Raw genomic sequence first — 24,186 nt, 5'->3', positions numbered from 1 at the left:
ATGAAGAAGCAAATACATTATATAAATGTAGCAATTATATCTTTAAGACTGGGCAACTTCCTGTGCAGCTTTTCCAAGAGTGAATCTCTCAGTTGGGTTATTTATGTATAAACCAGCTCAAACACCTCCATGATTTTTGGAACTTTCCCTTTCCTACTTGATAGTAATTAGTGTAACAATTGGTGAATGTTGCTGGAAGAAACCCACCCTGCTGTTCTCTCCCATGAGTCCAGGGAGTTAAAAAAATGGAAAAAGCTGCACTAACCTGAAAATAATTGCATTCAAAACGTTACAAGTATGTTTAAAAAAACAAAATTCCTGCCAAGACACTGGAATAATTTTCTCATACTACTGAGTATAATGTTTAAGCATGTACTTTCTGACTTCTTTAAGTCAGTCATAGACTTGTTCCAGAAAACTTTTAATTGATTGCTTTGACCTAGCTAATGAGCCTTCTCAATTCATTGTTGCCCTATGGCATTATTTACCTTTTGTCTTTTTTTTTTCTCTGATGTTAGCACAACCAGTTCTTGTATGCTAGCAGTTTGCTAAACACTCTCAGCAAAGAACATGCTTGAGCACCCACTGTTTTAAACAATATTCTGTTTGCTCATTAATCTTTCAGATTTCCTGCCTCTCTAGTTCTCCCTTAAAGCCACCTTAACTATTAGTGATTCTTCTTCATTTATGTATCTTTTGCAGAATCGCATATGTGCAATTATCTGACTTCAAATGTTCTTTTGTGTTGTGTGCATGTACAATAAGAAAAAATATAGTTTTTTGCGTAAGTCTGATTATTTGCATATATGATTATGCCATTTTATTTTACTTAAATGTAAGATTTGTGGCAAGTATAACTTAGTGACATGACCATGTATGACAGACCAATTTTTTTTCTTACAGTGGGTTTTGTTTTCTTAATATGTAGGTTTTGATCAACATGCAACTCATGTCTGGAGACCCATGCTTCAAAACGTAAGTTTATAAGAAATCTGTGTGGGGTAATGTTTTGGCCAAGCATTCCATGTTCAGAATTAGACTTCTAAATCGCATTTATAACTCTCTCCAAACTAAATCCCTGCAATCTCCAATTAAAAAAAAAAAAAAGCAGCATTAAAAATAATTAAAATGGGATGTTACCTGAAAAATGGTCAACACAGTAAAAATACCAGTAGAACTATCAAAGTTCTCCATGCTGTGTATTTTCAAGCAAAGAATACTGCACATCTCTAATTTAAATAAAAATAAAAAAATAAAAGAAACATGTAAGGGAAACTCTTCCTGCAGCAAGCTTATACAAATATACTTAGTATGGGGTTATCTGACTAATACTTGTATTTGAAAAATGTGCTGTTACACCTTTTATTCAAAAGTCTCAGATTATTTTAAAACATTTTTAAAAATCCCCATAAAACAAATAGAAGTGTCATATGATTTAGTACCAGAGAAAGCACTTACAGATATTTAGTTAGCAAATACATTATGCAACTTAGTAAAAGATGCAAGAGGTAACATCTCAGGGGGGAGGTAGCTAGGGAAATACACTGGTGTATATTCAAGATTCTTTGGCCTTGTTACCCTTAATCTGTACTTAAGGAAATGTAATTGTTTTGCTAGAGCATGTTAGCTTCCATAACCAACCACAGGATAAAAAAGATCCCCCAAGCTAGGGAGAAATGTAGTCATGAGTAATATTAAATTGTTGCTTTCTTTCTAGACTAATATGCCATTTTGTTATGAGGCACCCAAGCTTAGTGGCTAAACAGAAACAGAGCAATTGGCAAGCTTTTCAATACTTGTCAAGACTCTTAATGCCACTACTTTCTGTAATTTCAAATGCTGGTAGTTTGGGTTGTTCAAAGTGTATGTGCTTTTCAGTTTAATGTCAGTTTTTTTCCAATTCTACACGACAGTAGATGGTAATTTTAAATGGATCAGGTTTAAACCAACTTAGTTCAGTTTTACTTCTCCCTAGATGTTTGGGGAAGGTGTTAATGAATGAAGTTCTAATTTAACTCAATTTTTTTCTTCAGTTCACTTCATTTACCATATTGTTATACTGAAACCAGAAGGAGATGGCCTCAAAATAAGAGGACATTTTTTCTTCCCACAACCTTCAATTAAGCTGTGGAACTCCTTGCAGCTACATGTTTTGAATATTTAAAGCTCAGGAAAAAATTAAGACAGATTTCTGAATAAAAAGTTACTGAGCATAAACCAACTTAGAATACTCAAGAAATACCCAAGCTACAGATGAGATGGTGCTGGAAGAATATTCAGGAGATACATTGTGTCCCATATTCTCTTAGTATCTGTAGTTTGCAAGGCAAGACAGACCTTTGGTCTGAGACAACATGCTCGTTCTCATGTTAGCCTCTTCAAAAACAATCTAAGGCAGAGTTTCAAGTATTACAAGTCATTTGAAAAGAAAAAATGAGCTTAAGGAAGACAATCTGGAAATATTACTAGCTTCACCCTTGTCATGTCAATCTCAACTTTTTATGCAGGTTCTCAACTTTCATACCTTACGTTGTATCAAAGAGATCTTTCATTGTAAAAAATACAGTGCTTACTTACAAACTTCACACTAAAACACTTACTTCAGTACAGATTAGGGGTTTTTATTCAAAACACTCTCATAAACTAGATTTAAACTCATCTTTTATCAGATTAATATAGGCCATCAATGTTCCTCTGAATAATCGAATGAAGAGGGATAAGAATCTCATAGAGGCTCAATCTGTAACAGTAAACATATACTGAAGGCTTCCTTAAGTAAAAAAGATTGTTTAAAGTGCAATAAGAAAAGCAGCATGATCTCCTAACTCGGTCTTAGGTGCAAGTATGAAGTAACTTATGATTTTAAGGTTTTATTAGGACAACTGAGAACTCTTTTCTGTAGCAAACAGAGACTTCATGCATGACTGTTATGGCTGTGTCCTTACCATTGTTTCTGAGGAGATCCAGGAATGTTGCCTGCACCAGCCTAGCTCAGATGATTTGCTGTAGGAACTCTTCAATATCCCCTTGCACCATTTAAAGCCTTTTCTCCTCTCTTCCAACCTTTAATAAAAATAGAACACTGTGAAATCTCGTGCATACTGAATAAACAGCAAGATGGTATGATTGGAATTTGATTGCTTTTCTGTGTCCCTAGTTATTTAGCACATCTTGATTTAATATGAGTCAGATCCATTAACAAATACATCACTGATACTGATAAACAACTTCTCAAAGGTAACTAACCAAACATTAGTCTTGTATACTAATAAAGCAATGTCTTTCTCTTCCTTACTGGTTGGTATCAAAGCAGTTGAATTAATACCCAAATAGTTTTCTGGCTTCCTAGGAAAAAAAAACTCTAACTGATATTATTCAGACTTGGCATTTTCTTCCAAACTGATGATATAACCATTTCCTGGAACATAAACTTTCAACACAAACAGTACAAAAAATTATCTAATCCAGATGTTCTTTGTAGAAGGAAAAATAAACCTTAAAACAATATCACAGTCTGGAATCAGCTACATATTTTATGAAGAAGCCTAGAAGGCTTGACATTTGATCTCAGGTGACATTCCTGAAAGCATTCAGTTGTTGCTTTCATATGTTAGTTAATTCACACAAGCATTATAGTTCCAGAAGTCCTTTTTCTCTTTTTCTCTCTTTACTTGCAAATGTAACATAAGAGGGGATGAGTTACTGTACGTAAGACGGTGACTCATTTATTTAATATGTCAAATGTAAAAATGTCAGCAAGTATCCAATTGTATGCAGAACAACAGTCTGTTCCCAAAGTAAAAAATAACAAAGCATTAACAAAACTGTATGTAACATCTTGAAATGTATTTTAGTTGTATTTTCTTGCAAAAGAAGATGACCTTGTAATTTTCTAATGAGTTTCTTTTGTACTAGAAATACATAAATGTAGATGTCTATTCATTTTAATAAAATACCCTTTTGGGTCTTGGTATAAACTGAAACAAGCATTTAAGCTTTATTAAAAGCTTTAAAAATATTGAACCAATTTTAAATAATGTCAAACATGATGCTTTTTTTCAATTTGCAGGAGGTAGAATTTAGAGAGGAATACATGGAGATGGTAACATGGGCCCCTTTGTTAGGAGAGGGAGGGTTATCAGCCCATAAACTCCTCAATTACTGTAACAGGGATGAAACAAAGCCAGGAGTACATCACAGGGCACAACCCAATTAGGCCAACTTGTCATGTAGGTTTGCTTGTATTCCATGAAGTACTGAATTATATATATTCTTAGCACACAAATCATCCTGTGATTCGTACACTTAAAAATAATTAAGAACTTAAAAATAAACACAAATCACTCCATCAGTCACCAAAAAAGGAAAAGCCTTTCCAAGGATCCCCAGAAGTCTGCAGAACTTAGGGCCCAGCAGATGGATTCTGTGAAATGTCTTTAAGCTCAGTAGCAAAAGCTTTTTTTTTTTCTTTTTAACAGGGGGCTAGGCTGCATTTTTCAGGAAAAAAAAAAAGTTACAAGCCTATTAAGTTGAAGCACAGTATAAATGTATAAATTATGCCAATTTACTTGAAAAGAAAGATCTGTGCTGATCAATTTAGAGGGATTATAGCAAAAGTACATCAAATCTTAACCACCTTTTTTTTTTTACAGGCCTCCTTCCACAGCAATGTCTATAGCAATTGCTGGAGAATCAGAATCTTTGCATGAAGACAGGAAAGGTGGAGAAAACTTACAAGTACTACATCTGGGCATAGCAGGTATAAAATTATGCTCTTAATTCCTCAGGTTTTCGATAACTAGTTCATAGCTTAAAGAAGATGTACGAAATAGTTCAGATCCTAAAGGATGCTGGCAGTGGCCCACAAAGGGACCTTCATTGGTTATTTGTTGAGATGCACTATAACACCAGTGAAACCTCTCATTTCGTAACAGTTTATTTAATCAAAAGAAAGAACAGAAATTAGACTGATAGCCTGCCTTCTTTTTCACATTTTAAATCCTTCCTTTTCTGCAGGACACATTTCTCAGTTTGCTTTGGATTTGTATTTTGACTGAGCATTTAATGTGGCACATGATTTTCAACTTATAAATCATAGGGATATCCATAACTGAGTACATTTTGAGTGGCAAAAGTTCTAAGTATTGTTTAAAATTAAAGTAATTACTCTAAAATTTAGACTAATAGAAAAAATACTATTAAAACACTGTGTTATAGGTTGGAATTTGGGAGTTTGTTCTTGGTTTTTATTTTTTACAAGCTTCAGGCTCTTACATGGCTTATTAATTTCCATCCTAAACACAGCTTAAGTTGTCTTAACCAGAGTTACCTTTTCAACCAGAAAACATCCAATACCCCATTCTAACATGGTACAATGAAAAGCATGGTCATCTCTGTAATGTCTATAGTATAGACAATTCTAAAACTACATTTCATACAAATCTTTCTAGCTCAATAGTGCTCTGTTTTATTCAGACAGAAATGTATTATGATTTTTTCTGTAAGGACTCCATATTGGTTAACACAGGGTACTTCTGCAACAAGTAATAACAAAGATGGCTTTTGCAACAGTATCTGACTTTCACATGTTACAGATGCCTCATCAAAGAGTGCCTCAGTCCCAGATGAACTTGGTGCATGTGGACATTCCAGAACATCAAGCTATGCAAGTCAGCAGTCAAAACTGTCAGGTAGTGGTTAACAATTTTGTTATGAATTGTTGGGGTTTATTTACTTTCACAGTTTAGATTATAAAAAGTATATTTTATATGCTTGAAAAAATGGTTTGAGGTTGAAAGCTTTTTCCTAGCTTTCTGTGTGAGGAGGGTAACATTTTTTTCCTCTTAAAAGCACAACGAATTATCTGCTCAGATGTGAGACAGCTTTGTCCTCCAATTAATATATCTGAATGAGATTTTTACCTCTTCCATGTGTAAGAAGTAGTAATTTACAGATGAAGACTTAGTTCTAAAAGCTGAAGGGGAAGCAATGACACAAAGTAATTCTATTTGTTAGGAAGCAAAACTTACTTAGAACAAACTGGAAACAGCCTCTGCTAGAATACAAAACCCGAAGTAAATTGCCTGGCTGGCATATGCACATATATTTGTAAGGCTTTTGAAGTATCTTTTTAAGAAGACAAACCACAAATTCTGCTTTCAGGATGGTAAAATACAAGTAATGACCTTGGTTGTCAACAACATACGTAACTTAACTTTCCTGCACTTTTCCAACAGGATATAGTACATGTCACTCTAGATCATCCAGCCTTTCTGAACTCTGCCACAGGAGAAACACCTCAGTGGGTAGTACCTCAACAGGAATTGGAAGTATTCTAGAGCCATGTGAAGACCTTCAGCAGAAAGTAACTGAAGCTAATATTGATACAACTGTTAGGGACACACCATCAGAAAAATCCTGCAGGTACACTTAACTTTGAAAGCCTTATGTAAAAGAAGTAAAACATAATTTATCACTTCTAAGACCTCTAAATATATTTATTTTTGCAGACATCCTGTAAAGCAAGACTCCGTGGAGTCACAGCTGAAGAGGGTAGATGCTACCAGAGTTGATGCTGACGATATAGTTGAAAAAATACTTCAGAGTCAAGACTTCAGCTTGGATTCAAGTGCAGAAGGTATGGAGATAAATAAGGAAGCTTAGAGAAAATTGATACACATTACATGCCTTAGGAAAATCCACTTTCTTCATAGTCCTTGTTGTTTATTATCATAAGGACTGTAGATATGGATCACTAAATTTTCTGCTTCATCCTGTCTCCCAGAAGTTGAAAAGACCCTTGACTGATGTATCTTTCCCAGTAACTTTAAGCCTGAAAAGAGCAGGGGCAAATCTACAAAGAGGGTAGTTTCTCCAGCCTATATCATGTGAAGTTTGCTTCTTCATTACTTTTGCATGTGAAAGTATGAGTTATGAGATAGATTTTAAATTACTTAGGTTTAGTTAGGGCAATGTTAAAGCTAGCTAACATGTTAATTCTCTTGCTTTTTAGAAGAAGGTTTAAGATTATTTGTGGGCCCTGGTGGAAGCACTTCTTTTGGAAGCCATCATCTCCCTAACAGGTATGTAGCCGGACCAACTAATCCATAGGTAATACTAAGCAAAAATTCATCTTGTACAGCAATTTTTCTGTATATACATTCTTGGTCTTTGTATCTTTCTATTCGGTATCATTTAAAGGCACCAGAAGAACTACATCATCAGGTTTCAAAACAAAACACATAGGTCAGTTCCAAAATAAAACTGATGTGTCAGCCATAAGAATTATAATTTTCAGAGGTTCTGAAGAGTCTCAGTTCCACCTTTGTAGTATTGAACTTTGATGTCTTCCTGATAACAAGCCTAGTTTTCTTCAGTTTCGCTCAAAGGCAGCTATAATAATGTGCTGAAAGTTATAAGCCAAATATATTTTACACAAGTAAGCAACACTGATGGATAAAAGATAGCTGATTGACTTACTTGCAAGCTGGACACACTAATTTCTATCCAGGATGATATGTTTGGTTACAGAGCACACTATAGTGCCATACAGAGATTTGTCCTAGTTCAGTTGTCAGAACAGTCCAGGCAGGACATCATACTAAGAGCTTTGCCCTATTATTTTTTGTCATAGTGCTGCAATTTTGCCATGGTTAACAATCTACTACACTCTGTCATGTGGGGGGGGTGAGACAGTTTTTGTAACTGTGTATCTACAGTGTGAACAAAAGACTGGTTTTTTTTAGATACATTTCTATTTATATATAAATGTATATACAAAGTATCAGCTGGGGTGGGAGGTACACCCAAAAGATAATGTTTAAGGAACTACAGAGCAGCTCAACTGTAACTTCTTTTTCAGTAATGTTACTTATCATTCTAAATTTGCAGTATAATAGAAAACACATGCATTAATCTGTAGGTTACTCAGTGGCATGGAAATTATACATGCTTTCTAGCCTTCACAGTTAGGTGTTCTGGTACCAGCTGTTCGGCTGTGGGGGTTGATTTTTTTGGGCGGGGCAGGTGGGTTGTTTTTAAACACTTGACTTGCTGATCTGTGGTACTGGCTGTTTAGCTTCCATTTAAACAGAAATTGACCTAACTTCTTTCAAACATTCTTTCAGAGTAGGATCTGGAGCATATGAGCAGGTGGTGATAAAACGCTAGACTAGAATGGCAAGAGGAAAACTTGCAGCTCTGGAGTTGATACTTCTGTTTTTGTTTGCTCTGTTTCAAGTTTTGAAAGACAAAACAAACTCAATTGGATCTTTTTTTTTTTTTTTGAAAAATATGCAATATCTCTTGCTCACGGAGCTTCATTTTTGTGGTATAAAGGCAATGTTTAACTACATATACCTTATGGAAGCACTTGGGCTGTTCTACCAAGTTCTTCCTGATGTTAGTGGAATTACTTGCTTTTAAGTTGTGTGAAATGTTTTTGGAAGCATGATTAAGTGAGTCCCATTTCAGTATTTTATACAGGAGATCACTGGCAATGTACTTTCTAACTTGTTTTTTAAAGAAGCTTCTGAAAGTTGGTCTTAAATGAAACTGAAGCAATTAATTACTCACTTAGATCCTACCTGCCATTGGAGTCTTACAGAAGCTAATTACTTCTATCAAGTCAAAACTAAGGTCTCCACAAAACAGCTCAGTGATGTTTTACAGAACCCCCTCTTAAGAGCACTGAGCATAACCTTACAGAAAGTTTGACCAGTAGAAGTGAATTTCACGTGCATTAAAAAAAACAAAACCCTAAATATATCTAAACCAGCCAGCAAGCAGTTCTTTTAACTGTAAATGAAGTCTAGAGGTTTAAATGCATCAAATGGGACATCTGTTTTCATGCAAGTGACAAAAGAAATGGGCTTCCACATCAAAATACTAAGGCACAGTGGTGCATTATCAAGAAAACTGGCTTGTTTGTTAAATGTGGAATTCAAAAGCTGCTTCCACAGAAACTCACTTCAACAATGCACGAATCTTGAGATTCAATGGGATGGTACTGTTTACAGACCTAGTCAGCAGTTTACTACCACTTAAAATTTTTTACTGTAGCTTAGTTAGTGCTTTGCTTGTGTTTTGAATGTGCCTTGTGAGATTGGGGAGGTACAAGGAGATTAAACTATTTACAAAGCAATGTAAGCTTTAAAATTAGGTTAACATCTGTACTATCATCAAGGTAACTTATTAAGAGAAGCACTTTATTGTAGATTTACTCTGCACTCTGGAAAAGTCTTGCTGTGCAGCAGATTTGTTCAACATTTCTTCCTTCACTCTCTGTCCACCGTTATGTTAAAATAATGTACTGTATTTAAATTTGCACAAATAGTGATTTGCCTGGCATGCAAGAAAGATGGAAGAACTCTTAGAATTTTCACTGAGAATTATGAAATAATTGTTTTTTAAAGGCATGTGTTAGGTAACAGTTCTAACTCAGGCTTGGCTCTGCTGTATTTAGCTATAAACTACAAATGCCCTTAATTTTATTATGATTAGTTGTGCTGTTTATCAGTAAGGCTTGCATTAAATAAAAATAAAAATAAGTGTGGCCATTTTGGAAAACTATGAACACTTCAAATTCTGCTCAGAGTGATGTTTGACATCCTTTTATTGAAGTACAAGTAGGCCATATTTAATGGGTTAAATTAGGAAAAGCAGGCTTTATTTTCCATAAATCCATAGCAGAGTTAGTAAACTAATTTTTATTTGTGTTCAAGGAAATTCCAGATGTTAAAGCTTGAGTATTGTAATTGAATATGATTAATATGACCTATTTCTCAGTTATGGTACCTAAATACTTTTTTTTCCTAATGTTAATTATAATCTCTTTGAAGTGTTTAATGGGTAAAAGAATTAATATTAAGTTTATCTTTTAGCTGCTGTTAACAGAAGCATTGTATTATCCATTTCTGCCTTTCACAGAAATTTTAAACAGAAACTACATAACCACAAGTATACAACTATCAGAACATGATAGTTTCCTTTGCTGTCATATAACTAATTTGTACCAAAAAAATCCTACTGCAAGCCAGAAGATGCATGAAATTTGAATAAATTGTTTTCAATATTTTTTTAACACTGCTACGCTTGTTGACAAACGTATTAAAACCAGTAGTAGTTAGTCTCCTTAGTTTTGCTAGGAAAAGTAGACCTAGTTTGAGAAAAACAGACTTTTAAAACATATTGTATAGCTACTTATGTAACTCTTCAGGGAATTTCCATAACCCAGAAGTGTATTCTATATTAAAAGACATAGCTAACTGTGGTAGGTAAGATACTTTATTTACTAGAAACCAATTATTTTCTTGCCAGAGATCTTTTAAATAGGAGGGAAGTTCACATGGAAATCATGCTCTTAATAAAACGGTATCCTAGTAATTTATTGTTCTGACTTTGAGTTACAACTCTTTACAGAGTGATTCTCTAACTGTAAACTGTGTTGGTTTTTTTTTTACTGTATTTAAGTACAAATCTCTCAGACATTCAATAAACTCTTGTCTTCAGCTTGGAATTTGCTTCTGAACAATTATGTCTTTTGTTATGCAAAAATGACAAACTTTACTCGAAGTTTGTGGCCATTTCAGATTTTCTACTGCTTTTCAAACTTTACCTTTGCAGCTTATTAAACTTCCACTTCCAGTTCACAAAGTATTTGGCATCCTTACTAGTATGTAGTTACTGAGCTGGCTCCTGGAGAGAAAAAGTAGTATGTCAGTCTTGAGCAAAATCAGTTGTAAAGTGTGAGGCACATTGGTAAGTTAATTATTACAGAGATTCCAGAACTAGCAGTATTTGGGGAAAATGAGGGCACTGTGTACAGTCACTCATCACCTTGCAACTGACAAAATTAATCCTCGAGTGTGAAGACTTACTACTTAAACTTCTCTTACAGTTTGTAGAATTTCATAAATTACCTTCTTATTTGTCTAACAAAAGTAGGTGTGGTATGTATTTCTTGTCTCATCAGTGCATTCCAAACAGCCAAGCTTTTTGGTACTGCAGGAAGCATCTGTTCTCACATTAAAAAATCTAGATTGGTGAAAATTGCAGCTAATTATAGTACAAACAGTTTGGCACTCAGATCAGGTCAGTAATCAATTACTTGTGTAGTAAAGATTAAGAGAAATAACTGTACCAGTAGCTGTAACCAACTCCAGTGTCAGCTGTCTTTCCATTCAAAAAGGAAGACAATTTTTCAAAAATGTCAGAATATCCTCGAGTTTCTCTTTTGGGTTGTTGTCTCACTTTTGGTTTTATGAATCAACAGTTTCCTTATAGAATAAAAAGCACATCTCGGCAAACACATCCTCCAGTTAAGGACGTCACAGTAGAGAGTTGTTAGAAAGATGAAGTATACATGTATATGCTAGTTACCTTACTTAATAGCAGCAGTTGCAAATACAACCAGTAGGGGATTTTTTAAAAAATGCTTTGCTTTTTCTACTTCTGTGTTTTCACACTGTTTTAGTGCTGTATATATTGCAATGAAAACAAGTCATTTAGACACTTTTTTTTAATCTGGAAGGAAAACATCTCATGATTCAAAGTAAGGCTCATGGATAAAAATAAGGCTGTGCACCACTGTCGAATGCACATTATGTAACAGACCAAGGCAAAACCATTACTGTGGTATGGGAAAATGTTTTCCTTTATTACTACAGAGAAAAAAAAAAAAAGGTAGATATCAAGTACCAGAACTTCAAATGTTGTCATTTAACACTTAGGTGCTTTTTGTGGACCTTCTGACATGGGAAAACAACAATATAGAGACAAAGATTAGCACGGGGAAAATTACTTTCTACAATTCTTGAAGCAAAATAAGTAGAATAAACCAGCTGCTCATTCTTGCCTGCTCTCCTCTTCCCACTTGTTACAGCACTACAGGTTTCTGTGACATACACATTGATTCACTTCCCTGCGTGGCCTTGCAGCAGGATCTGACAGCAAGAAGGGAAAAGCCAAACATCTTAACACATTTGTTAACATTTTTGTGCAACAGGTTATTTTCCTTTTGTTGCTTCCTTTTTAAGAACTAGAAATTAAGTAACATTTTTCCTTTTTTTTTTTTTTAATGTGAAAGGATAACTCTTAAGCACAAGTTAACAAAGCATTGCCTCAGTTGAGAGTTGTGTGCACTGCCCTTCCTATACAAATGAAATTGTTCATGTTCTTGTAAAGAAGACACTAGTTTTTTAGTTTGGTTTTGTTTGGGGTGTTTTTGGTTTTGTCAGGGTGGTTTTTCCAAGTGTGTTATGATCTACTAATTTTTCCACAGTATCCTCATTTGACTATGTGTCAGTGCCAGTGCATTTTATTTTGGGAATGTTCCCAGTGAACTGGCTGCATACAGGACTGCATTAAAATGTATTTGGTGAATGAGGAAGCAAGTGCAAAGGACTTTCACATAAGAATTTTTCTGTCATTTAAGAAGCCCCTTACTATATTTCTTCCACTCAGTTTAAATACAACACCAAACACTTCCTAACAACTAACCCTTAGGAGTTACACATAACCCATATGTAACTGAATTACCCAAACCTCATTTATCAACATAGTAAGTATGGCATAGAGCTTAATACCATGGAAATCTATGGCAGACAGGACTAAAATGCATCAGAACTCTATTAGCTGCAAGATCTATTTGTTTGAGAAATCTCTGGGGAAGCAGACAATTAACTCCTCTGACTTATCAGAAACATTCTGTTCACCTATTCTGACCATAACCAATCGCTACTAACTTGCTTAGCAGCTATCAAGTCTCATCCCTGTTTTGATTTTTTCTGTTCGTGGTGGGGTGGTTTTCGTTGGTTTTGTGGGGTTTTTTTAATGTACTTTATTTGAATCTTACAGTTTTAAACAACCTAAGGTTGATCTGTTTCCAGATGTGTGTGCCATCTCCTGGTCAGTGACTGTACCACAAGTCTAAAACACTTAATAAACTTCCTTTCACCATCCTTATTTGAGACATCAGAATTTACCTTGGTCAAAATACAAGTTTAAATGGGACAAAAACCTGCAATTATCCACAAATATGCATTAATTTAATCAAAAGACCAACCATTCAGAACAACACCATTCTGTGTTACCATTACCTATCCTTGGAGCTAAAAAAAGATTACCAGAAAAAATCCAGTCGTCATAGCCACAGTATGGCAATAGAAAACAAACTGAAATACTTAAAATTTTTCTGCACTGGAATTAAACCTTCCCTTTTAGCTCCTGATACTCTACTTCAAAAACTCCACAAATTACCACCATCTTTGTCAGAAGCACTCATATTCACTAATTGAGAGGAGGGCTGATAAGATATTGGAACTTGCAGAAAAGATTTTGCGGTTCTAGCTAGAATACAGAACACACCAACTGACAACTACTAAAAAAATAATTACTTTAACTGAAATCTGTGTGAAATCTGTGTGAGAAACCTGATCTAATTCTCTTAATTTTCATGTTCATTATTTAATATCACAGCAGAACCATCACTGCTCAGTGTGACCTTACCGGCTATAAGCTTGCATAACCTCTCAAAGGTACCACAAAGTTTATTCACCTTGGGAAAAGAAAATATTGTTTTAAGAGGTATATAAAGCACGTTTTCATTCACAAGTGGTTCCGTGTTTTTTTCAACAACCAGTTTTCTGAGATCTTCTGAAAGAAATTTCATTGAAAGTTGGAATTTGGATTTTCTCTCAGTAGGATCATCATTATACTCCTCATGTTCTGATATTAAATGGTCCAGCAGACTTTGCTTAATGATTTGTGCTGTGAAAATAACTTCACTCACTACTGCATTCTGCAGATACTTCTCATCTTTAAGACTTGGATACACTGCTTTGAAGACCTTTACAAAATACAAAAATACATTAAACATTTATCATCACCATAGGCTCAGATTTTAAAATTTGCTTGTCAACAAGAGCTTCTGAAATGTGAATATATTTGTTTTTCAATCCTGTTTTGCTTATTACTTTAAACACTTTCAGATAACAAAAACTAGACAATATGACTTGATTTTATGTGTTACTACTAGAATGGAAATTAAATAAGCTAATTGACCAAGCAATACTGGTAGATCAGGCAAGGTGAGGCCCCGCAATTCTTTAATTCGTTGTAATCATCCTCTTGCTTTCCACATAACTTAGCCTTTTAATTATACCACATGGCACTTACTTAGATGTATTAGGCTTTATCAGTGTGGCACACTACAACATACAGCAGAATACTTAAAAATATTACTTGATGTTATCTAAAGTGAAAGCCATTTAGTGCTAAAAAACAAAAAGGTTTGATGTGCACCACCAGAGAACCAGGTACTTGGCAAGATCCCATGTCTCTACAAAAACAAGAACTGGCTACATGAAAAGACAGATTAAGTTTTAACAACAAATGCTATTCAGGAATGTAAACCACACAAAACAGGTTCTGTCAATCCAGTTTCAGGGAAATGTTTTCATTCTGATAATATATTTGACAAGACTATGCAGTTCTTCAAAACATATAGTTGTTAGAAATGCTTTATATACTTTTTTATTTTCTATGTATCTGAAAAGTCTATGTTAATGTCAACAACCACATGATGAAAAAAATTAATTATTAGAGGAACAATTACAAAAATACTGTCACAGTACAACTGATGGAAAATTTTCATTCTCAGTTGAACAGTATGTTAAAACCAGAATGATTATCCATATTGCTAGTCAGCAAATAACCTGCAAGTTAAAGACCTTTATACAATTAGAAACACAAATCATAGACTTAAGCCTCTTTTTCTCTGATGGTTTGTCTTCCTCAGAACTAAGACTGGATAGCAATAGCAGACCACAGACTACCTTCACAGGCAGGTCATAGAAAATCTCACTCTTTATTAATTCTCTTAATGGAAGAATATACTACTTACCATTTTGTAAACTGCTTCAGTGGGTTTCGCAGGATAAGCAGATCCACTAGTTTGAGAATATTTTCTAACAAACACACCTATTTGGGTACAAAACCCAACATTCTCCATCCCTGTTGGTGGGTGCCCTAAGCCAGTAAATTCCACTGAGTAACCATAGCGACTAGCAGTCTCTAGAGCCCTAAGAAAGAGAAGTTATTCCAATCATACTAAATATTAGACTTCTAATGTGATAAAGATGCATTCTCTAACAGAAGCAAGACCCTGAGCTTCTCAATGCTTAAGCATAACTTCTGTAATAATAATCACATTCCTGAAGACAAGTACTGTCAAAACTTGCTGAATCAGAGATGTAATCATATGCCTACTGTAGTCTGAATCATTTAGTATCAGTAATTTAGACAACAAAACCTTGCTGTTATATCTAAAGTACCTAGAATATGCATGTTCACAGTTACTTACTCACCATCTTAAATACATTGCAAGCAAGTTAAAAACTACCAATTTCAGAGAACAAAATTATTTGAAAAGAACCCATACAAAACATACACGCCCCAAAACTGCAAGAGACAGGTTAACAGAAAAAAAGTGAGGCTTGTTGTAAAAGTCTGAAGTCTACCTAATCAAGGTCAAAACAACATACATGACATCTCAATGAAAACCAATCTTGTAGTACTGCACATCAGCCAGTATGAAAAAAGGGATGGGGCAGGGAACCAAAATGGCAGTACCTACTCACATCATTCTTCACAAAAAAGTACTAAACTAAATCCATTTCTCATGTATTTTAGAGAATATTGCAATACTGCTATTAGACAACACAAATGTAAAGACTTTCTCATGTTTGCAGCTCAGAGAACACCACTCCTTCACAGTTATCAGTATTTTAATTCACATATAACCAAAAGCAGAATCTAAATTTACCTGAAGTTCTCTAATTTCTGACCAAGAGTTGGCTACAGATATATGGCATCCATCACTGTACCATATATTCTCTTCCACAACAGCCTGATGGTTGAATGCTACCACAGGATATGTATCTCACTTCTTTGTTTTGTTTTTATTATATCTACTGAAATTGGAGTAAGATACATCTCATGCAACCCTTTGTCATGTATACGTTTTGCAAGAAGTCTTCCATTGTGCCATGATCCACTAAACTATCCTCAACTTTACTCATGCTCTGCTACTGTGATCATTTGACGTATCTGCTCACATACTCAGAAAGGTCTGGACTAGTTGAGTGCTTTGATTACATGCTGTACACAGTGAGCACATTTCTCAGGTTTTCATGAAGCATTTCTATAGCAGGGTATTATTGTGTGAAAAAGCTAATTACTACCTTATACTTAAAAACCATTATTTGTAATATATAAAGAAAAGCAAAAGTTTTAAATATTTTTTGCAGAGCAGTTACAGTAAAAGCAAGCCAACTTCACAACCATCATAAAACTGCAAAACCCACTGTTTTATATATATAACTATATATAACAGCAAAAAAAAAGTTTCACCAGATCAGTAGGTGTAAAACTTCATTGATGCCAAACCAGATACACCAACATCCTGAAAATGTATATATATTCCTTTCTCACATTACTGAACACTCAAAGCTGTCTGCATAGGATGTTCAGTAAACTTACCAGCTTTGAAACTGCACTCTGTTCCATTCAAATTTGTGGTCTGGATGCCTGAATAATGTCACTCCTGGAAGCAAAGGGTTAAATCCAGAATTTGGAGTACTGATGACAACTATGCTTGGAGCCATGAAACCAAACACCACTTCAGGAAATTTCTTGAGTTCTGATTCTTCCAGGTGCTCTATTCTGTAAAGGATAAGTTTAAGTATGTCTTTAAAAACACCCTACTATATTTTAATATTCTTTATAAACCCAACCCCAAATCTGTACCTTGCAACTTTAAGCCCAGCTCTGCAACATTAGCACTGGCACTGTGGCTGAGTGGCACCTTAGAGGTTTTTGTCTGAGAAAATTTCCTCTTGCCTTTTGTACTTAATAATCATTATCTTTTTTCCAACATAAGCTAGTACCACTTAGATTTCTCAGTACAGTTAATTTAAGCACAAGTTAGAAGAAAGATGCCACATTCTGCTACTCTTCTGCTTGAAAGGTTTGATCAAGTCTGTTTAGAGTATGTATAAAATTCTAAACTGAACCCTTAACAAACTTTTCTAAATGTGGTATGTTGGCTGAATACTCACAGTTCAATACACGTTACCAAGTCAAAACCAAGCATGCAAGGATCTTTATGGGCAACTGAACCATGATGCAAGGTAACAGTTAGGGATCTTTCAGTTGGTTGCAAATAATCACCAGGAAGAGGAGACAACCTATACCTACGAAAGGATTAAAACCACAATGTCAAAGAAAGGACCTTAGAACAAGATAAACTATGCGTGTAACTAAACTTTCTAACATCCTACATAGACACTCTGTAAATCTCAAAAAAGGTTTACTATTTTATAAGTATAAAAAATAATCTCAATAAAGGTTAACTATTTTACAGGTATAAAAAATTAATTGCTAATACGAACACTTTCTATGGCTATCTATAATAAAACAGAAAGAGGAGTTAATCCAGCAGTTGTGCTTCATGTTTACAAAAATTTCCACTACACTCTCAAGCCACTTGGAAAGCCACTTGTGAATTCTGATAGTAGCTCAACTCTAGACACACAGGAAGTCTGGTTAAACTCCCTTTAGAGGGTTTTTGGGGGAGTTACTTGGTAAGCACAATAACCTATTTTTCTTCCAAAGAAATCAGACTGAGAATTAAAAGTGTGCTGATTTCATTCTGAAATACTGCATCAGACAAAACACACAATAAACATTAGATATAATAAAAGACTACTTTTCCTCAATCTTGAAAAAGAGCAAACAATATTTTTGGCATCTAGATCCTCTACATGCATTGAAACCATATTAATCAGCTTCCAAGAGAAACTTTGGTTCCAGGCTCACATACTTTACATTTCAGAGCTAAGGCAGACACAAAACACTGAGCTAACTTTCCCATTTTGAAAAGGTTAACAAAATCAAGTCCCCACCACAGTGAACTAGAGTTACATGCATGTTTCAGGAAGATCAGATTTGCATACCACAGTAATGTCATGTATAAGTACAAACAGTTATTACTAATATCATGTATTTGTACCTTTACTAAACTGTGCCTCTCAGATGTACCCACCTTCAAGGTCATTCCATGCATTGGATCTAAGCTACTCTTGAGTGACATTATGGCCATCTACAGCCCAGCAGACACTAGATACAGGTGAAATGTAACTAACAAAAATGTGTAGCTCGTTCATTTGACAAGCTGGTATTTCTGCATTTACCCTTATTTTGAAATTCCTGACAAGAAATGGTGTAACATGTCAAGAGGGCAAGCCAAATACAAACCTAAATTAACTCAATTCAAGGGCTTACATGTTTTCTCTCATTACACGTTCGCAGATATCTAGCCCAGCTAACACTTCAATACAATGGCAGAATTTCAGCATCCAGAGAAGTGTGCAGTCAGCACATCCTAGATCTGCCACCTGTAAATGACATATGAAACAATGTATAAACGCTGCATAATTCCAAGTATTTTCAGAGACTTCAATAAAAATTTCAAATATATGTAAAAATAACTTTTAAAAGACAAAAGAAAGCATTTCAAATTGGAATTAGAATTTACAGTTGCAATCAGGACAGACATGGATTTGAAAATTCTTCTTTTAAAAATCTATATGAAAATCCTACAAGACATTTTAAATTAATTAAACTTTTGCTATTACAGCTATAACAAGTATATGTAGAACATACCACTGACACACTCTGGATAATATCTTCCACATGAAGGCATATTCCCCCAAATAACTGTAAGGTATTACAGACCACTCTCCATACAAAACATGAAGAACAGGCTCATGAGCAGCCAGGTTAGCAGAAACAGAGCTCTATAAAACAAGTTTACAGGCTCAGTCTGATGTTTAAGTTGGGAAGGCTGGGGGATATCCAGAACACCAAGTCAAACATGTAATAGATGTTCTTCCCTGTAAGCTTAAGAGATAGTTGAGGGGACAAACCAAACCCCACTGTCCTTCCTCAGACTAAGTCAATTTTAAAACACACTGCTCAGTACCCATGTGAAAATCCTGAACTATTTCTATGCAGTTTAACTAACTACCCTGCAGGTAAACAGAAAGTTTATACTCCTCCCACTTCACATTCTACATCAGAAAATTCAAACCTTTAAATACAGACGCAACACTCCTGAATACTTTCTATTTAAAAGCAGATTATAGTGCTGTAACCTCACAGACTGGATTAGATTTTTATTATGTGCTACAAGTATGACTACATGAACACCCTGCAGGTGCATTTCTCAGCCATTTCTTGCATGCCCCCTAAGACATTAACATCAGAGTTCAACACTTGAAGGCAGAGCTATTTCTCAACTTTTTACATATTGGGAGGAGGTGCTGGGAAGGAAGACGTACAAGGAAAGTGCCAACACTACATGACATTTCTTAAATAACTTAACTGTTCAAAATTAGTAACAAAACAAGAGCCTTAGTATATTCGGGGGCGGGGGGGGGAAACAGCAGAGGTCCACAAGACCTTAAGAAAGTAAGAGAGCTAGCCTCACATAATCCCACACTCTTAATGTCACTTCTCATTTGAGAACACCCATGAGAATAATGAGCTAAACCTGATAGCGTACATGGAACTAACGGCTCTAGAAAGCAAAACCATACTATGATTAAAGCAGTTTGAAACAAAATCCTCAGTATTAAATTAAAACCAGAATGCCACCTACTCTCCAAAAACAGCTAAGACATTTTCTTGTTTAGATTCTCCCCTCTTCCCATCAACTCACAGCAAATATGTTCACCCTTGAAAAACAAAACACGATCATCAAGGGTCTGCTAAGGCAATTGAGTTCCAATAATAGCTTCTCCACTATTGTTTGGTAACTGGGTCAGCAGGTTATTGACACATTCCCTGCCTTCCCAAGATACCTAATGCTAACTTTTTTCTAACGTATAACACAAAAAGATAAAGCATACCAACCTTCTTAGGTTTGTATTTCCCCACTAAATCTTTAATGAACTGGTAGCGTTGTTTGTACAACGGAGGTGTAAATGTAACAATTCCTCTACACTGCTTGTCATGAAAGTTCTCATCCATAATATTTTGATAATGCTAGAATAAAAAAGTTAACTCTTATTTTCTGAAGTACTTTATAGCATATCAAATTACAGATTTTGCTGTTCTCAGTGGTGTTGAATTCACACTTAAAACAGGTGTAGACCTGATCTCAGTTCTATTCAGAGAATTACAAAAACACAGGAATTAGCAAAACTAGGCACTAGTTTCCTACACATATAATGATATAAAAATAACCTTTTTACAAAAAAACCCATAAATATACAATCATAAAAAGCCAAGTTCCATAATTTGTCATTCTCCATATGCCACACCTACATTATGTTTACATAACTGGAACATTTTAAATCTTCCTTAGCTTTTCTGGCAAGGGTGGAAAAATAAAATTTCTCACTCAGGTGCCTGCTTTCTTGTCTCTCATCTATTTTATAATTTATTTTATCATCCAGTTCAGGCAATTTTATATCTAGATTTGTGTATGTATGGCTCAATAAAATTTCTACACTGCAATAATCAGCAGGAAATATCTGATTGATTACTATGCTGTACGAGACAAAAGGTTCTGCTAAGCCTTAGCTTCAGACTTACTGTGACCTAAACCTTGTTGTTATTATCTAAATTTTTAAAGTAAACTAACATAACTCATCATGTAATTAGTCATAACCATTAGGGAATTTCCAATTATCCCACCTTTTATTAAAAACTGCATTTTAGCACACATAAATATTCTAACAGGAAATAACCCCTCTAAGCCTAAAAAGAAGGCCCTAACGAATGAGGCGTTAACTCCCCTGGGCTCAGGCCAGGGAAGGGACGTGGCCCTGGGGGCACAGGGCTCTGGGAGCCATCCTCGCAGGCAGCAGCCTGGGCTGCTCCAGAAGGTCTAACGGGCACCAGGTCGTGCACAACCGCCCCACAAGGTCCTTCATACACAAGTATGAATGAATATACGTGTGTGCGTACATATATAAAATTGCACAAAAGCAGAGAACTGGCTCATCGTCCGGGCCTGTCACCCGTCTCCTCAGGAGCGAGGCGAGCCCGCTGGGCCGCCATCAGCAGCAGCGGCCTGAGGAGCCAGCCCCCTCACCCACCTCCTCGTCCCCTCACGCTCCGGGCCCGCAGGCTGCCCCGCAGCTCTCTCCGGGCTCGCTGCCAGGCAGCCCCGGCCCTCCCGCAGCGGCAGGGCTGCCCAGGGGCTGCCCTCGCTCTCCGCGCAGCCCCCAGGCGGGCGGGCGGGATGGCGGAGCGGCGCAGGCCGCCCGCCGCCCCCCACGGCTCTTTCCTCCCAGCCCCGCGGGCCGCCCGCCGCAGCCAGCCCCCTGCCCTTTCCCCGGGCTCCCCGCGCTTCTCCCCACACCTTCTCCCCCTAACGCTGACCTTCCGCAGGCCGCCCCCGGCGCCCGGCACGGCTCCAGGCGGGAGCTGCGGGAGGCCGGGCCCGGCCGCGCCGTCCCAGGGCAGCCGCGCGGCGGGGGCGGCCTGCGCCGGGCGTGCGGGCAGCAGCGGCGCCGGGCGCTGCCCTCGGCCGGGCCCACACGTGCGGACACGGAGGGCCGGGCCCCCTCGCCCCTTCGAGGGGAAGGCTCCGAGGTCGCCGGGAGCACCGGGAAACTGCCGCCCCCAGCAGCGGGCGGCGTCCCCTCCGCCTCAGAGCACAGCACCCCGTGCAAAACTCCTGCTTACATCCCTTAACGTAGGGAAGCGTCTTCTAAACCTCTTTAATGCAAGACGACAGATTAGCATCACATGAGTATCCAGGCATCCACCTGTTGTGTTACCAGAGGTAAATACAGCCTCCCTCGGTGTGATTAAAAGGTGATTGGTGGGGGTTATCCCTAATTTTTACACTAAAAACCAAAAGTCCCACTACTCCTCGTGCTCCTTTTAGAGCCTGCAGACATGTTTGTTACTCTCCTCGGGGGAAGCTTACGCTGCGGCACTGGTCCTGACATGCAGCGAAAGAGTTCTGCCAGGGTGAGTGAGGTAGAGATGGCCATAAAGAAAATCGGTGCCTTTTGTGGGATTTCATTAAGTGTTTTCCACACGGGGCAAGATTAGCCTCTTAAAAGAGCGGGTAGCTGCTTGGGTGCACAGTGAAAGTAGAAAGGAAAACGTGGTTCTGCATTTCCTGTTACTTTTTCTGTTGTCAAGTAAAGTTAATCACAAACTGCTAATCCCAGGGTGCGGCTGCTATATAAAAAGGCTACTGCATATTGCACATCTGGGACCTAAATTAATGATATGGTGGCAATGAGGGTAGAGAATATATCCACATCACCATACGCTTACTTTTTCATAATTATAAATAGTTCTTTGCAGTTTGTAAGTAAATACTTTTTTTTCTTTGGCTCTATTCTGTATAAAGACTAGCTGGGATGCCCGGGAGAACAAATTCTAATTTGGAGCCAATGAATTTATTGGTTGCAGCTATCAAAGGTTTCAGCATCCCTATGAAGGAGGGACTGCATATGAAGTACAAAAAGGTTATCTTGGAGGAAAAGCACTAAGGTTTTGGGACATTTTGACTAAATATTCCAACAGGAAAAGATAAATGCATAAACACACAATTTGGGTAATATAAATTCTTAAGCGAAATAGAGGTTATCTTGATTAGGCAAGAAAATTAAGAAAGTGCTGAGAGTCAAGGGTATCCTAAAAAAACAATAACAAACCCACTCAGCTTCAAGAAAAAGTTATTAGTCTAGCTGTTTCCAGAACAGGATTACTTTACTGCTATAAGGACACTTTCTTAGTATTAATTTTGTGATTAGTTCTTTAATTTCATATGAGATTGTTAAATGGATAGTTACTGCATCAAGACAGTAGAGGCCTGAGGTAATGAATGACGGTTTTATGAACATATTTGGAATTCAGCCATGACAGGAAGAGGAGGCTGAAAGGAGGCTGATGTTATTCCTAGAAAAAGGGAGTGAAGAGCCTAGATAGCAGAACAGGCAGTTTAGAGAAACTGTTGAGCTGTCAGGGCCACGATAACACTTTTCATGAGCGCTAAGGTACGTTAAAGGGACAGAGTAATTAAGATTAATTCCTGTTTCTCAGGTTTAAAATGTTTAATGAGAGTGGAGATATTCTAATGTTGCTTCCAGCAGTTTTTATCTCCTCCTTTTAAAATTAATAATTTAACTTAGTTTTAAGTAGCACATACGTAGAGATGCTCTTTTCATGGGTGCTTCCATACCAGCTTCTCCCTGCACCTGCTTCCTGACACACTGAGTACTGTGAAGCCCTTCTCTGTGTGTACAACTGAATGTATTTTGTTCCACTATGCCCAGTTTGCAGTAATTTTGGTGAACTTTCAGTTATTTTTTTGCAGTCACTGGACATTTAGAATCTCTTGGCAATTCTAACCCATGCATTCCACCTCCCTTTTGTGCATCAGATTAAAGCTTGATACAAAAGTACGTAACTAGGATTTGTTTCCTTTTGCAAAGAAGCAGATAATTCAAAACCTTTTGGAAATGATTTAAACATAACCTGAAAATTCAGATTAATCTGTCAGATATATGTCAGGCAAAACTGGAGGATTCCATCTTTTCTTTGTTTTCTGTTAGCATTATTAAACATGGTTACCTTCTTAAATCCAGCTGTTTTGTCCTGGCTTTCAAAGTCACAAACCTAATGGTGATTTTTTCCATGTCTTTACATAGTATTACTAATTTCAGAGAGAGGCGTTTTTCTTGAACTTAGCAGCAGGAATCGTTACTAACGTTTCTTGGTGTGTGACAAAAGATCTCAGAAGCTGCTCAGTCACTGCCAGGCCTCAGCCAGAAGAGGGGGGCTCAGAACCAGCATTATTTCCAAGCGAGCAGGCCTGGATGTGTCCTGGCCGTGCAACCATCACCGCACGCTTCTCCGCCCAAGACTCCTGGGCACTCAACCAATCTGTCGCCATTTCTTAGCTGCTTGCTCAGCGCGGAAGCACAGGCAGGCGGCCGCTGCTCTGGCTCTGCCCCGGCCTCGTTGCCAGCGACAAGAGTGACCGATGGGACCGATTTCCAAGTTTTCCAAGTCGCCGGCTAGGGTGACGGCAGCTGCCCCCGGCACGCGGCTGGGGTGCCTCGCTGTTCCCTGCCCGGCTCGGGGCCGCCCCGT

General features: G+C 37.1%; 2 protein-coding genes across 8 annotated transcripts in view; one reads left to right on the top strand and one right to left on the bottom strand.

Moving 5' to 3' along the window:
- Positions 1-10,516, top strand: part of EEIG2 (EEIG family member 2) — a 34,270-nt gene extending 23,754 nt beyond the window's left edge. For 2 of the 3 annotated variants that reach the window (XM_051624879.1, XM_051624877.1), the window contains 7 exons: positions 929-975; positions 4,653-4,759; positions 5,595-5,690; positions 6,237-6,423; positions 6,510-6,637; positions 7,013-7,082; positions 8,127-10,516. In XM_051624879.1, coding sequence (XP_051480839.1) covers positions 929-975; positions 4,653-4,759; positions 5,595-5,690; positions 6,237-6,423; positions 6,510-6,637; positions 7,013-7,082; positions 8,127-8,169 — 678 coding nt within the window. In that variant the 3' untranslated portion in view covers positions 8,170-10,516. The remainder of the gene's footprint in view (positions 1-928; positions 976-4,652; positions 4,760-5,594; positions 5,691-6,236; positions 6,424-6,509; positions 6,638-7,012; positions 7,083-8,126) is intronic. The other variant, XM_051624878.1, reaches the window with a different exon arrangement.
- HENMT1 (HEN methyltransferase 1) overlaps positions 1-24,176 on the bottom strand; it is a 39,628-nt gene extending 15,452 nt beyond the window's left edge. For 3 of the 5 annotated variants that reach the window (XR_007890035.1, XR_007890034.1, XR_007890036.1), the window contains exons 1-6: positions 21,451-21,535; positions 19,975-20,106; positions 18,343-18,455; positions 17,118-17,252; positions 16,540-16,722; positions 2,946-3,063 (exon numbers count right to left, since the gene is read on the bottom strand). Coding sequence is in view for 2 of the 5 variants with exons in the window: in XM_051624880.1 (XP_051480840.1) it covers positions 13,445-13,846; positions 14,903-15,080; positions 16,540-16,722; positions 17,118-17,252; positions 18,343-18,455; positions 19,975-20,091 (1,128 nt within the window). In the remaining 3 variants the exon portion in view is untranslated. Of the gene's footprint in view, positions 1-2,945; positions 3,064-11,630; positions 13,847-14,902; positions 15,081-16,539; positions 16,723-17,117; positions 17,253-18,342; positions 18,456-19,974; positions 20,107-21,450; positions 21,536-23,664 lie in introns of those variants that run through there. The other 2 variants (XM_051624880.1, XM_051624881.1) reach the window with 2 other exon arrangements.
- Between the last annotated feature and the right edge of the window lie 10 nt (positions 24,177-24,186).

Source organism: Apus apus, chromosome 7 (genome assembly GCF_020740795.1).
Source record: "Apus apus isolate bApuApu2 chromosome 7, bApuApu2.pri.cur, whole genome shotgun sequence".
Lineage (NCBI taxonomy): Eukaryota > Metazoa > Chordata > Aves > Apodiformes > Apodidae > Apus > Apus apus.
This window is presented reverse-complemented; position numbering and strand designations above follow the sequence as displayed.